This window comes from Lycium ferocissimum, chromosome 2 (genome assembly GCF_029784015.1).
Source record: "Lycium ferocissimum isolate CSIRO_LF1 chromosome 2, AGI_CSIRO_Lferr_CH_V1, whole genome shotgun sequence".
In the NCBI taxonomy this organism is placed as follows: Eukaryota; Viridiplantae; Streptophyta; class Magnoliopsida; order Solanales; family Solanaceae; genus Lycium; species Lycium ferocissimum.
Genome location: NC_081343.1, coordinates 70566475 through 70582356, shown reverse-complemented (window position 1 = coordinate 70582356; position 15882 = coordinate 70566475). Strand labels below are relative to the sequence as shown.

General features: G+C 34.5%; 2 protein-coding genes across 2 annotated transcripts; one reads left to right on the top strand and one right to left on the bottom strand.

Moving 5' to 3' along the window:
* Window positions 1–1188: 1188 nt before the first annotated feature.
* LOC132047254 (uncharacterized) lies at window positions 1189–6947 on the top strand. Its single transcript, XM_059438247.1, has 3 exons — window positions 1189–1365; window positions 4188–4547; window positions 6510–6947. The coding sequence occupies exons 2-3, from the start codon at window positions 4191–4193 to the stop codon at window positions 6669–6671; spliced, it is 519 nt and encodes a 172-aa protein (XP_059294230.1). The 5' UTR covers window positions 1189–1365; window positions 4188–4190; the 3' UTR covers window positions 6672–6947.
* A 406-nt stretch (window positions 6948–7353) lies between these two features.
* LOC132047253 (glucuronokinase 1-like) lies at window positions 7354–11862 on the bottom strand. Its single transcript, XM_059438246.1, has 6 exons — window positions 11430–11862; window positions 10445–10594; window positions 9096–9284; window positions 8839–8955; window positions 8207–8367; window positions 7354–7799 (listed from the first exon to the last, which is right to left on the bottom strand). Exons 1-6 carry the CDS (start codon window positions 11634–11636, stop codon window positions 7553–7555), a joined length of 1071 nt encoding a protein of 356 aa, XP_059294229.1. The 5' UTR covers window positions 11637–11862; the 3' UTR covers window positions 7354–7552.
* Between the last annotated feature and the right edge of the window lie 4020 nt (window positions 11863–15882).

Genomic DNA, 15882 nt, shown 5'->3' with positions numbered 1-15882 from the left:
GGAGTACATATGAATACATATTTATAATCTAAAAATATCACTGGCTTTTATTTTTATTTTTAAATAATTCTCAATAAGGAAAACAAGTGTTATATCACCGCTAAGAGTTTGCAATCTACGAAACAAGCTACAATTATAAATTTCTTCCATCAATATTAAAAAAATAATTTTCAAGTAGATTTAAAATGTATGTGGTAGAGCTTAAAACTTTTAGTTATGAATTTTTGCATTAACTTTCTTTATTGTTTAGTTAGTGAAGTAAGCATATCTCTGAGATTTAAAATTTAGATAATTTTATTTTTTTAATAATATTAAAAAATAATAAAATAGATTTTATGCACTTTTTTTTTACCTATAACAGTTAACTATTATTTAAATATCAAATGTTATTATATGTGTGTATAACAGCTACTCTCTATAACAGTTGAAAAATTCTGAACCCAACAATATTATTATAGAGAGGCTTCACGGTACCTACCAATTTGCTTTTTACCCTATAATCTAGCAATGATGGTGTGTGTGAAGACACGCGGCATAAATAAATAAATTAATTGTCATTCAATTTTATTCGTTTAGATGTGAGATACACTCTCTGGATAAAAAAAAGTGTCCACTTAACATTTTTTTTTTAGCTAAAAAAAAGTATTTACTTATTAAATTAAAAAATAATTAATCTTATATTTTCAGATTTGCCCCTATTAAGTGTTATGTGATCAAATCTCAATGCCTATTTAATTAGGGATAGTTTAGTCAATTTATATTTTTTTCTTGGAGTGAGTAGTTTCTTAAGGAGTGTGCAAATGGCTAAGTGGACTCTTTTTTTGATCGGGAGGGAGTAGTACTTGAGAGACTAATTTGAACAAACCTCAAACATAAGGGATCATTTGCTATATACTACTCCATCCGGATAAAAAAAAAGTATTCATTTAACCTTTTTTTCTTGGATAAAAAATAACTCTACTATCAAATTAAGAAAAAATTGATCTTATTTTTGCCCCCATTAAGTGTAATGTGATCAATCCTAATACCTATTTAATCAGGGACAGTTTAGTCGATATAACTATTTTTGTTTAGGAGCTAGTATTAGAAAAAGGCCTGTCTACATGGTGGTTTTCCGTCATTTAATTCAAAATTTGAGGGCATTTTTGTCCTTTCGGAGTGCTTTATTATAGCTTACGTGTCACTTAGAGCTGTATTGAACGGACATCTGTGTCTGGCTTTGTTACTCTCATTTTCCCCTTTTCCAGTGTTTCTTTAATTAAAACCCTAATCCGTTTTCTGCTTGCTTATTTTCCTGCTGAATTAAAAACCTTGCTTCATTGTTTGTGTTTAGTCTCAGTAACTTTTGGGATTTACAGTGGTCAGGTTAGTATTTTTTTCTTCTGTTTATGTTGCTTTCTTTCGTTTCTTCCTTTCACCTGGATTTGTTGACAGATAATGACTTTTGGTCTGGTCTTGTTGCTTTTCCTTTTAGTGTTTTTCACCAGAAGTTGAGAAAAGTTTTGTTTCTAAGTAGTTGCGACCTGCAATTGGACATTTTTTTACCAGAATTTGAATTTGACACTGCAAACGCTGCTGCTAGGTACCACATAGTAGTTACATTTTGAGTTTCATTAGTGAAGTTATAATGGTACTACTGTTTAATATAGCGGAAATCACATTGTTATGATGCTGAATTTTCCTAGTAATTCCAGGGCATATGATCCTGCTGCGATTAAATTTAGACGACTTGATGCACTTATCAGTTTAAAGCAGGTGTGTGGGATAGCTAACTATTGAGCCACTTATGTCTGAAATATTTCTTTCTCACTTAAGAAACTGAAATTTGGTTCATTCTTATTGTCTTGTGACATGTCGAACGTCACAATGGAAGAGTTTGTGCACATACTTCCACGTCAGAGCACTTTAGAGGAAGTTCGAAATACAAGAGAGTCACGCTCCACAAATGTGGATGATGGAAGGCTCGGATGGGTCAGTTTCACAGAAAGAAGTGAGTTATAGCTTATCCCACCATTAAAATTAGGCATTTAGGCATGTCATATTATCTGTGATATAGCTGTTTAAAAACATTTTTGGTATAATATATTATCTTGTTTAAAAGCTTTCTTGATAAAATTTGACACTGTGTGACCTCTGACATGATATTATCGGCTTCGAAAAAAGGTGTGACCTCTGATGATGAGTTTTGTTTATTGGCTTCGATTAGGTGACAGCAATGTCATAAATTTATCATACAATATTGACTACAGGAACTTGGTCATGTGATACCGATCGTTTAAAGGGGGGACAAAAAAACACCCTTTTGATTTCTCCACTTGAAATTGAAGAGTTGCTGGAGTTTGCTTTCTTTCTTGGTGTTATATATAAAGCTTTCAATTTTATCTTTAAAAAGTCTATATTTTTATATCCAATTTTGTTTATTTTGGGTTTCTCCCTGTTCTTTTGGTTCTGTTTTGTCATAACTCATAATGTTGTAAAGATCCTGTTTCAATCTGCTGAATTGTTGACAACTGTTCTGGTGTTCCTCTTAGTAAAATAAGAGGAGGAGGATCATTGTAGCAAATTAATTGCCAATGAAGGTTTATAGGGATTAGGAGGAGAAAAAATGGTGTTTTAAATGGAATATGCTTTAGATACACTAATGTTGCAGCTGAAAGATGAGTTGTCACCAGATTTGGAGATTATTTATGTGGGTGTTTGAAGGCAGATGTAGAATTGAATGAACAAGAGGAAGTAGCACAGTTCTTGTGATAGAAACTAAGGTGTTTACCAACTTTCTTGTCTTGGATTTAATATAAACAAGTATTACCATGGCTTTTGCATGCATTTCTTATGGCCTTTGTTGCATTACATGTTGCCTGTTACAGCAACTCATGGTGTCAGGTTTCATAGGTCTTTGTGGTTGGCTTATGTATCAGCAAACAATTTGTTGATAAGGTTTATGAGGTGATTAATCCAGGTGAAAGATTTTTCTGATAAGGTTTAGGAGGTGATTAATCCAGGTGAAAACTATGTTTGGATTCAAGCTTACCACCTCATGGTGTTGCCTACTATGTTAAGGAAAAAATACAGTAGAATAAAAGTTGATTTTTCCCTTTATAGTCTTTTCCCATCATCCAAAAAATACTTGCAAAGCAACATTTCACAGAAGATGTGAAGTAGTTTTCTTGATTAGTTTGTTACTTCTTTAAGTGCTAGCTAGCCTTAGAAGGGCTTTCAAGTAACAAGCTGACATCTTCACTCAAATATGTAATTTTTATTCTCCTGGATAACTAGATCGACTGTTTAGAAAGTTAAAGTTTTGGCTAGAAAGAATCAATTATGTTGTAGCTTCTTGTGACATAATTTAAGGTTCTTGCAGTGATCTAATTTGTCAGTAGTGGCTTCATGTGTGTTGACATGAATGCCAGCTACTCCTCCACGCCTACAATACAGAGGGAATAACTCCTGCAAGAAACAAAGATGTAGTACCAGGAGATACAAAGTAAATCTAGGGTAAATGCTTGTTGGTTTGGTGATTTCAATCCAAATAATATTTCATTTGATCAACATCTTTGCTAAATGGAATATACAATGAAACATTTGCTTTGTTGTTTTTCTCTGTTTTGGTTGTGTTCTTGTTTGCGTCTGACCATAGTTTGCCTGGACTGTCTATTGTCTTTCCTCTCTTTTTCCTTTTGAGAAATAAGCACCAACAAGTGATCTTACTTCACAACAGTTCAGCTATTCTTTTGCCAAACACTTCTAAGAAGAACGCTGCACAGGGGCAAACTGCGGGACAGAAAACGCATCACCGTTTTCATTAAGTAAATAGTTTTCTCATATATTATGTAATAATGCAGCCATGGATGTAAACTATATAACATTTGCCAACCATATAATATTTGTGAATCTATACTCTTATTCCGGAAGTGTGTAAATAATAATAATATCTGCCAATTAGCTAATAAGCAATATTGTCTAATTCATTGGATACTAGCTGAATCTATTAGCTAATAAGCAATATTGTCTAACTTGATTGTCATTGGGCCCGTGCTGGCACGGGCCAACTCTGCCTAGTATAATCTCATAAATCTTTCCCTTACGCACCCCTTTTAATCCGATTGGAGGATCAAAATTGCTAAAATATACTCTCCTGCTCCAGTAGTTAGATTGATTTTGAATTGCTACCTTCCTTCTTTAAACAGTGGATGCCCTCAGAGAATTGGGCAAACGGTGACGAGTTAGAGCTGGTTAATGACGATGGGTTCGTCTACAAGCGTCGGAAAAGGTCTCAACTTGACCCGACCGTTACCGCTGCTCCGAAGCTACCAGATCCAGCGGTTGAGAAGAAGAATCGCCTGGAAAGGAAAAAAAGGGCGCTGCTGAAAATAAAAGAGAAATATGAAAAAGAGATCCAACAGTGGGAACTTCTATCAAACACCCTGAAGGCAATGCAGCAAAATGCAGAAACTCAACAACAGGAAACTGCCACAAATTCGCCTGACCCGCCGGCCACGTCATCTGATCCGACTTGCCTGCCACCTGTTGATCAGCTTCTTATTCAGGTAACTGAATGTTCCCTTTTCTTTTTCTTTTTTTGTTTTGTTTTACATATGGATGTTATTTTCACTTTCCAGAGATAAAAATTACAGGTAGATAAGAAGAATAGCAGTATAAAATTTGGTCGAGTAGAATGATACTCCCTCCAGTTCATAATAAGTGTACACTTACATAATCAAGAAAGAATTAACTCTATTTTTCTCCCAAATTTACCTATATTTAGATAAGTGAGTTAGGTATTACTCCCTCCGGATCAAAAAAAGAGTCCGCTAAGCCTTTTTTTCTTGGATCAAAAAAAGAGCCCACGTAGCAAATCAAGAAAGAATTAACCTTGTTTTTTCATATTTGCCCCTATTAAGTGTTATATGATCAAATCCCAATGCCTATTTAATTTGGGGTAGTTTAGTCAAATTACCTATTTTTTTTCTAGAAGTTAGTATTTTCTTAAGGGGTGTGCAAATGGCTAAGTAGACTCTTTTTTTGATCCGGAGGGAGTACTATTTAATTAAGGGTAGTTTAGTCAAGATACCTATTTTTTTTCTAGGAATTAGTATTTTCTTAAGAGATGTGCAAAAGGGTAAGTAGACACTTATTGGGACATTCACCTCAGAAGAGCTGTACAAGATTGGGAATTGGGAAGTCTACTGGCCCTACTAGCTAGGATTGAGGAATATACCATTGTGGGGAATCTTCCTGACACACTGAGATGGGGGAACCAAAACATCTTCACAGTTAGAGAGTGCTACTAGCAGCTTAGTATGCAGAATAATGATTCTGATATCTGTTCATGGAAGTTGATTTGGAAGACAAAGCTCCCAACCAAGGTTTTGTGCTTCAACTGGACCGTTTTGAAGGGAGCTTGCCTAACAGTAGATAATCTTAATAGAAGAAGACTTCAATTGGTTAACAGATGCTACATGTGCAAAGAAACCTTAGAAAATATTAACAATCTTAATAGAAGAAGACTTCAATTGGTTAACAGATGCTACATGTGCAAAGAAACCTTAGAAAATATTAACCATCTGTTTCTGCACTGCCCGGTAGCTACTGATCTTTGGAACATGTTTTTTTGCCTCCTCGGCTGAATTGGGTAATGCATATGCTTGTGAGGGAAGCTTACTCAAAGCTGGTGCCACTGGAGAGTTGACAAGGCCATCAAGAAGATATGGGAATGATTCCTGGAGCAATTTTTTGATGGTTATGGAATAAAAGGAACAGTAGATGTTTTGATGGTATTTCAACTCCAAACTCTTCCCTCTGAGCAAAGTGTTTGTTTAGTCTCTTTAGATGGACTGAATTGACACCTGTAATTAGCACTGACCCTTTTTTGCAGTTTGTAAGCTCCCTAGACTTAGCCTAGCACTTTGTATAGGGTCTTGCAACTTTACTTGTAACTCTTCTGTAAGTCGCATCTACTTGATGCTTTTTGTTAATGAAACACATTACTTAATTAAAAAAAAAGACACTTATTTATTTGCCTTCTGGGTCGAGCCTAGTGCGGGTTACCTCTCCTGTGTGGTTTGCGAGCTATTGCACAGGAGCAGGGCGCACGCGAAGGGTAGCGGCTGCGGGTTCTCATGTCATCAAAAAAAAAAAAAAAAAAAAAGACAGACTTATTTTGAATTGGAGGGAGTACTTATTAAAATTTGGAATCTTGTTTGCTTCAAAGTTTTCCTTGAAATTTTACTTGAAGTAATTGGTGTTTAAGGAAAAGTAGCAACATTCTCCAAAGTTCAGAAAATTTCATGATGTTTCTGAGAAGGAGTTACGCAATTTTTAGTTAAAACAAATGCTTTTCAATTAAAGCTGTCAAAGTCTTAGTTGTTAGCTCAAATGCTTTGTGTATGTTCAACATTAATGTATCGACCCCAATTTCAGAGAGTACTGGTTGGGAGCTCGCATCTGTAATTGCAACATATGTGCCGCTGCAGCTAAATTCGATTTTTTTTATGAATTACTTGGTACAGGTTGAAGCACAGGAGGCAGTAATTGGCAACATATCTAAACTGTGTGACATTGTGGAAGCCTTCTGTGATGCGCAAGAAGAAAAGAAGAAACAGTCCGTGTTGGACCTCCCAATTTGGGCACACACACCTAGTGACCTCATTTCTTCATTATGTGAAGATTGAGTGAGTCTGTCTGTAAGCTTGTGGAAAGCAAAAAAAGATGTCACTGTAAATTCAATTGTTCCCATAGGGTTAGTTGTTCAATTAGGAGGCAGGCTTTACAGCAAGTTGCTACTGGTGAAGTCTCTTTGGAGTAGTATGATAGCTTCATTTTAGTTATTGCTTAAAACCTAACATGATTCAAGTTACGCTATATTCTATTTGAGAATGATTGTAATTACAAACGACCAAGTCTGTTCAGTTTGTTGCGTAAGCATTGAAAGAAAGATTGCAATGTTCCATGAGCTCTGAACTACCTTTGCTACATAAATTCTGGATGTTTGTAGCTTCAGCCTCAATTTCGTCGAATGTGTTCATCTTGTTGAGAGTTTGTTTTGGGTGTTGAATGTCCTTGAAGATGGATAACTCTGCTACTCGCTTGCAAATGCGCCATATTCTTTGCTATCTACATATGCTTCTCTTCAGTTTATTGCTATAGTTATTCGTGGTAACTAATTATGCTGTGTTAGGGATAATCTATTTGCTTGTAATTAATTGATCAAGTGCCCTTTTTAAGATAACCAGTTACAATCCATCAAACAGAAATCCTTCCTTAGGTGCATATTCTTCGGAGCGAGGATAAAAATGATAAGGCGCAATGTACAACAACTCTTGAAGTATTGTGATTCCGTAAATTTGCACATACTTGTAGGTTAAATGTAACCGTATGCTATAAAAGGATTTGACTGCTCAAGTCGCGAAGAAATGGATAATTCTCATGATCATTATTCTGAACAAATAAAATAACAGTGCGCAATGACACATACTCCCTGATAAGCTTAGCATATACTAATGAAAGGTGAAAGAATACAGAGGGCTCCATCTTAGGAAAGCAGGTCATAGTTTCACTTTGATCCCAGAGTTTGAAGATCAATTTCATTTAGAAACGAAGGCATAACTTTAATTGGCTGGAAAGTGAAACCAGCACTGTGGCATGCGTCCTCCAGCTGCTTCACTTGTGAAGGTCCATCCGGACAAAAAACAACCACAGCCCCACCACTTCCTGTGAACTTGGAAGCAGCACCTACCCTTCGAGCAATTTCAACCATCTCTATATTCATAGCTCCAAGGGCATCATCTCCAAACATACGCCTGCATAGTCCAAACACAAAATTTAGGCATATTATATTACCCGCTTTATGTATAACAAATCGAGCAATATTTGAGTACATCAAAACTATGAAATATAAGTTGCAAAAGGCCATATGATAATCACTTTAGAGGAACCGAGGAACCTGTTAATCACTTGAATTTATTCTTTTTCCAGAAACAAAAGTTTAGATGGTCATATTCAGTCTATTTGCTAGTTTACGAATACCAAGTTTAACCAGGAAAGGGATGTAAAGAGCATGTGCTGGACATAAAATTGTTACAACTAATAACATGAAAATAAGCGGGACATGACACTACCAAAACAGGGTTTTGGGACGCCACTGAGCACATAAAAGATATTAACAAATGTCCTCCTGATCAATCTAACCAGATTGCACATATTTTACCTTCTCAGGTCAAAATTATGATTCATGAGGGCTGTCAGCTTATTGTAATCCTTCTCAAGAAGAGCTTTACGTCCCTCCACCGCTATGTTTGCAACCTCTTCCATGGTTGATCTTATAAATTCATCACCGTCTAACCATCTTTGTCGAACTGTACTATGCACCTGCATTGGGAAAAAAGAATCATCTATATTTTGTAATAAATGTCATCAACGTAATTCTTAGAGACAAAGAAAGGGCCTAAATTAATCTGGACACTGATATTCACATTTCCTTGAGAACCTGCTACAATCGTTTTTTTTCTTCCATTGCCTGGAGAAATATTCAATAAAATACTGGAAAAATGTAAGAGTTACTCCGTTAAAGAATGCTGAAAATAAAGGGCCTGCCTCATGGACTACACGCCTACATCGACACTCCTTGTCTAATTCTTTTTGATGAACTCTCCTTGTCTAATTCTTTTCACTTTCCTTCTTGGGTGAAGTGAACCAAAAATGGCACTGTAATATTTTAACACATTGCATGCTAAAGCAAATAACTTATCCAAGTAAAACTTAGTCACTTGGTTCGAAGAATCTTTGAGCCAGACACCAGAAAGATTTTTCACACTCACATTCTGCACATTAAATACTCACCTTTCCAGAATCACTGGGATTTTCTGCATAGATCAGATAAAGAGGTGGGAGAAGATCAACATCGATTGGTGTATATATACCATGACCTAATTTATCCATGTGATTCTTGCCAAAATCCTGCAAAATAAAGGTTAAAAGATGAACATACAATATTAACTTTACAACTATGGCAAGCTTAGTTCTGCCAAGTATCTGCCAAGTATCATGCTGATACATGTAAAAGAGAGAAAAAAAAAAAAAGTATCACACATACACACCATATATACAACGCCTCCATACACCTGAGCCACTCTATCTTGAAGACCTGCAACAATTCCAAGCTCCTTCTCTGCATTAAGGACAAGGTTCGGCCTTAACTCAACTTTGATTAGATGTCTGACTTTGTAAAAGTCAAGAAGGCAACTCAGTGCAGCACTTACAATTGCACTAGAACCTGAAAGCCCTGTCTGAGATGTGGAAAGTATTTGATATATCAATCAAACTTTTTCAACATGAGATAAATCAAATCTTTTGTTTATCTTAGTAATGATATAGCAGTGACATATGCAGATCATGATCATTGAAGTAGTGCGATGTAACTTTTATTATGATTGAAACAAGCATGTGTGTAACTCTAATTTATTTGCATAGCTAAAATTCAGAAGGTAGTATGTAAAGTTTTATGCCTAGGGCTAAGTCCAAGGTGTAGGTTTTTATTGTGCCTGATTGACATTAAGGAAATGTTTTACTCGACTTAGTCATTTTAAACCTAGGAGAAAACATCTTCGACACTAAACAATAGGATCATATAAACAGAAGTAACTCACTCTAAATTAAAGATATTTCCTCTTGTATTTTTAACTGAGTGTCCTCCTGGAACTCAAGCAAAACTATAAGAGGGATAGTGAAACCACCTCCAAAATCTTGAAGCATGGAGGCCGAGCTGCTCGTTAATTGGCAGACTGACCCAGTTGAAGCTTCTTTGAGATTGATTCAGTAAACAATCAACTAAAGCTTGACCACACTTTCAGTCTTAGTATAATAATGAGGCTAGCTCAAGCCAATTGGATAAGCAAATAGGAATATACAGAGAAAAACAAAGACGTCTGAACTAGATTAACCAGCTCAGTTGAACTTTCTTTAGATTGTAAGAATCCTCTGCACAAAAAACTTGACTTATTTTTGCCTGATACATCGAGGTGAGGATCATCATGATCACTTCCAAAATGTTCGGCTCAAAATTCAAGCAATGAGCACAACAGATAAAATGTGATGGCTTCCGAATCTATAAATCATAGTGCAAGGACTAACCCAACTAGTTAAGAAAATAAGAATAAAACGTTTCACCCTTAATACTAAGTATGGAAAACATAGATGCTTGCAACTGATTATCTATTATCTTTTAGTTTAAATCTAGAATCAATTCTTTTGTTTAAAAATTAAACTTCACATTGCTAGGCTTTTTTCACTTGATACAAAAAGCTGAAACATGTTTTACGATATAAACTAGCAAAATGTTTCAAGCCAAAGAGAATTTAGTAACATAATGAAGAGTACCAAGTATGATACCAAACCACAAAAATCGAACCATCTAAGGTCAGATAAATCTTGCAATGTTAGGCTCTACCTGGCGGGGAATGTTAGTATCATACGAGAGAGTGAAATTCCCATCATGTAAGGTGATGTTGTTTTCCTTGCAATAGTTGTGAAATATTTTAACTATTGCCATAAGTAAACGCACTCCTCCATAGTATCCCTCATTCTGCAACCTGTTCACCTGTCAGACAACAAACATGAGCATATTGTTAATAAGTCAAATCAATCAAACTGCTACAAAGATCCACATAGAACGAAAAAAAGGAGCTAAATTTGCCATCTTAATTGAGCAAAAACTGATATTTCAGATCAGAATTGGCGAATTATGAATAATTCATCATCAATGGAGCATAGTGTGTACGAACTTGCTTAATGCACTTAACTCTATAATCTAGAAGAGCTATAGTGGCTTGTAACGGAAAATTCAACAATAACTATATTAAGTTGCATTATAGAAGGACCAATACTTAATTTTTTTAGCTAAAATACATCAAATAAGTGTCTATATACAATAATACTTAAACTCTGTTAGCTCCTCTAGTCTAGATGGCACATATAAGCAATTATTACTTAACAGAAAAAATGATACAACTCTTAAATATAAAATTTAACGACAAAAGCTAGCCTATAATAATATGCAGTATGAGAAATCATTGATGGTCAAAGACGATATAGCTTTAACTTGCCTCGACTGGTGTATGATCGATCAATCAATCGTCTATATCTCAATCCCAAATTGAAAATATTTACGCCACGTAGCCCATACTTTGTGTATAAACACCCAATTTAGCCCACATTTGTGTATAAACACCTTTTCTACACTTGATACGCTTTATACAAGGTTGATACATTATGTATAATGCTTTCCCCCGTGCATAATATAGCGTAATAATTTCCAAAGCTGTATATTTTTGAAAATTTGCCAATTATCAATGTATTGGCAAGTTGACCGCCAATATAAAAATAATTCTAACAAAAATAGTTGTAATACATGAATAAAGGAAAAGTATTTATACCAGGTGAGAAATGGAATTGAATTGAACGAGATCATGAGAAGGATGAGGAACAATAACAAGATCTTGTGAAGGCTGTAAACGAACATTAGCAAAAAAGTTTCCAAGACTGAAAGAAATTGTGTTCCCAAAATAAACATCGCTAGGGTTTCCAAGCAATCCAACTCTAGCATATGACTTGTGTTCGATCACAGCTGATTGTTTCTCCATTGTTGCGATATCAATTTTTCGTTACTGTTAGTGAAGAAATTATAACGGCATTTGGGTCAGTGGTTGTAAATAAATATCGTAATCTTTAGATCTAATAGCGGAATTGATGTTTTAATGTAATTGGATGAGGAAGACGAAATCCTGAATTTGATTGACGAGATTCAGGTGATCCCACCGTGACGTGGCAATTCCAGCCTTTTCAGTTCCTATCGTCGTCTTTTTTTAGTACTATAAAAATACTCATTTGGATGTGTGTTTTAGAATTTTGTTTATTATTTCAACTTTATATTGAAATAAAACTCTAAAAATTACCAAATTCTTTTTTATGAATGAATGATTACGGATATAATTTTTTTTTTTTTTTCAAATAGGATTCTTATCCAATATAATTTTAACTAATTTTAAATACTTATATTTTCAACTGCAACTAAATATTTATCCAAACGAGTTAAAAACGCAAATGACTAATACGTAAATGGGCATGGGGTAAATGCAATGCTAGTAAAATATAGGATATATAACTAGATTGCGAGATAGATGTTAATGAAAAAATTTAAACTAGAGTGTGGAAAGTTAATTGGAGGTCAATTATCACTAGAATTTGGAAGTATAATACAGCGATACAAATTGTGATATATTGACTAATATAAACTTACTCGCACCCTAAGTTTTATTGTTGTCTCGTTAGGATAAGTTGACAAATTGTAGACAGATCTTATCTGATTAAGATAAATCTAAATCCAGCAAAACATCCACATTTAATGGGTATTTCCAGTTTCCATAGACAATATTGACTATAATCACTTCTGTTTAATCAGGTAAGTTTCAATCTTGTAAAATATACGCGTTTTATGAGGGACTAATTCCCGTTTCAGTATCCAAATATTATGAAGCAAAAGCTCCATTTGTCTAACTTCTATTTGGGCAATTCACAGAATTGCCTTCTTTTGTGGTGGTCTTTAAATTTTGCCTCTCAAATTCTTTATGCTTTAAGTTTCTTGCTTAGCATAAAATTTATGGGTTTCGGATTCAACCATTTCAATCAAAAAATTTTAAAAAAAAATTTGCAAGGCGGTTTGAATTTCGCTCTGCCTCACTCCGTGACTTTCTCCTTGAGGCATATATATATATATATATATATATATATATATATATTTTTTTTTACTTTTCAATGCAAACTTTTAGTTATGCTTGGAAAAGTTAAAGCATTATGGGCATACTTTTAGTTATCATGCTTAACTAAAAGTGTGTCCATAAGACATAACTAAGTATCCGCATAAAAGGCGAACTTTTATTAAAGATAACTAAAAAATTTGCCTTAAAAGGCAAAGTCTATCTTTTAAGGAAAAGTTATAGCATATGGCGTATACTTTTAGTTATCATTAACTAAAAGTCATCCCATAGCGCATAACTAAACTATGCCTTAAGAAAAAATTATGTCTTATGGGACAGACTTTTAGTTATGCCGGATCCGGCATAACTTTAATTTTTCCTTAAGGAGTGTATGCCGGATCCCACAGCCTTGCCTTGGGAAATTATTTTTTTGTTTTATGCCTGAGCGGATGTTTGAACCCAGAACCTCAGGTATTCGCCCACCTTTTCAAGCGAAAGGCAAAACTTAGAGACCAAAAATACGAGGGGGAAAAATTAAAGCCCCGCTTAAATATGAGGGTAAAATTTAAAAGCCTTTAAAAAAAAAGGGCAATCCGCGCAAAAAAATGCTTCTATTTTAATTTTTCATTTTGGATCTAAATATTACTAACCAGGGCCCAATGAACCGAACCCGTTATACGGGACAAAGGCTTCTTCTTCTCTCGGTTAAATTGGGACAATTTGCACAATTGGACTTCTTCGGGGGTGGCTTTAATTTTTGTCCGTCAAATTGCTGGTCTTTAATTTTTGCCCTTCGCCTAAAATATTTCGAGGTTCTGGGTTTGAACCCAGGCTCAGGAAAACAACAAACGCAAGGCAGAATTTCGTAACAAAATTAGACCTATTAAAGCAAAAGTTAGGTCATTCTGCCTTACGACAGAATTTTCGCGAAGCCTTACCTTGCGATTTTTTTTTCACTGAGCGGGGTTTCAAACCCAAAATCTCGGGGTATTTTCGGCCACTTTTTTAAGAGAATACCAAAAATTAAAGATCAGCAATTTGAGGGACATAAATTAAAGACCAGCGCCTTTGAACGCCAATCCGTGCAAAAAAAAAAAAAGTTAAATTGGAGGCCCACTTTACTATCAACTGCGTAGACTTTGGCCCATTGGACTGTTTCATTTGGTTTACCATATCAACAAAAACAATCCCAATATAAATTGGGCAATTTGCACGATTGGCCTTATTTGGGGGTGGTCTTTAATTTTTGTTCCTCAAATTGGTGGTCTTTAATTTTTGTCCTTCATTACAACTCTTTGTTTCGGGTTCGAACCCCGCTCAGCCAAAAATTTTAAAAAAATTTGCAAGATAGAGTTTGGATTCGCAAGGCAAAGATTTGCCTGCAAAACTCTACCTTCAGGTAAAATGGAATTTGACTGCAAACTCTACCTTAAGGTAGAGTTTTGCTTTCGGGCATAAGTCAAACTCTCCCTTAAGGCTGAGTTTTCCCTTATGCCTGAAGGCAATTTTTTTTTTTTTTTTTTTTTTTTTTTTTTTTTTTGCGAACTCTACCTTAAGGCCCAACTTTGTTACAAAACTCTGTCTTGCGAAATTGTCTTTTTTTTTTCTTTACTGAGCCGGGATTCGAACCCCAAACCTCATGATATTAGGCGAAGGGCAAAAATTAAAGACCACCAATTTAAGGGACAAAAATAAAAGACCACCAATTGAGGGACAAAAATTAAAGACCAGTGCATTTGAAGGGAAATCCGCACAAAAAAAATGATATAAATTTAGGACTTTACATAGATCACATAAGCTAGACAAATCGTAAAAGGAAAAATAATCATAGCATAACTTGGTTCAAAGTTCGGTTAGCCTTATCAAACTCCAATTTGCTATACTCACTGAGTTATGTAGAATTATAACTATTATTACACGTAACACGATAATACATATATTAGCAATACATGAATAAGTTAATTAAAGATGAAAAAGCTATTAAGTAAGCAATTAATGATTAACAATCATTATTATTATTCTATCGCATAAACAATCAACACTATTATTCACCGCATAAACAATATGTGCAACCTCTTACTTTTATATATCTCTTCTTCATAAAATTTATCGGCTCTTATATATGCTGCTACTATATGTAGAATTAGCGGCGGGAACTTTTCTTGTAGCTTGAATTCAAACGACCCTAATGATGTTTCCTTTTTATTAATAAATATTAAACTCATATATTAACAATGGTATAAGGTCAAAAGTAGAAAATGAAAATAAAACAAATGGAGTATAATAAGAATAAGATTTTTTTCTTTTTCTTTTTAAGGAAGAGGGCAAACAAACAGTCCAAGCCTGATATTATTTTTTATTAATTGATAGATATAGTAGTTTAGAAAGGGAGCATGTTACTAAATTCGTAGAGAAATTTATCATATTATATCCTGAATCTTAGCTCTCTCTTTTTGTTTTAAGGTTCCAACTTCCATGTCCCTAGCAAAGAAGACAGAATCCAAAAAAGCTTGGGGATGGGTGCGCCGATTGCATTTTTTTTTTCCTCCAAAAACAAAACAACGCCTTTATTTAGTCTTGTCTGTTTCTTTATATTTTATGCTTTGGGCAAAAAAGATTTGTGTATAAAGTATTTTCACTTTTTAACTTTCCATACATTAGTTGAAAAGTTGAAGTAGGACCCTGCATGCTTTTCGTTTTATGTAGGTAAGTAAACAAAATTAAAGAAGCTTCAAAAGGGCCTTTTTGCTAAGTACTTGGCGATCTACTTAAGCAGCTTTTGAAAATTAAGGGAACTAGGAAAGCTTTTAGCTAGAACCAATTCTCATTCCCTTTCACGTCTCCTTTTTCTTTCTTTAATCTCAATATTTAATTCTCCTAGTCGATCTAGAATTTAGAGTTGATAACTTTAATTTTTAGAGATTTTAAATACTAATGATAGAATCAACAGGTGATCCCTTATCTGCATTTGTAGCAGATAGGTATCGTCCAGACATAACGTCTTATAGTCTGTATGGTCAAGCTTCAAAAATCTGCTTATTTTGAAAATTGTTTTTTGTCAGAAGTATTTCTCAAAAAAATCTTTTGGAGAATAGCGGTTTGTGTTTGTTAATCAATTTGAAAAACACTTTTG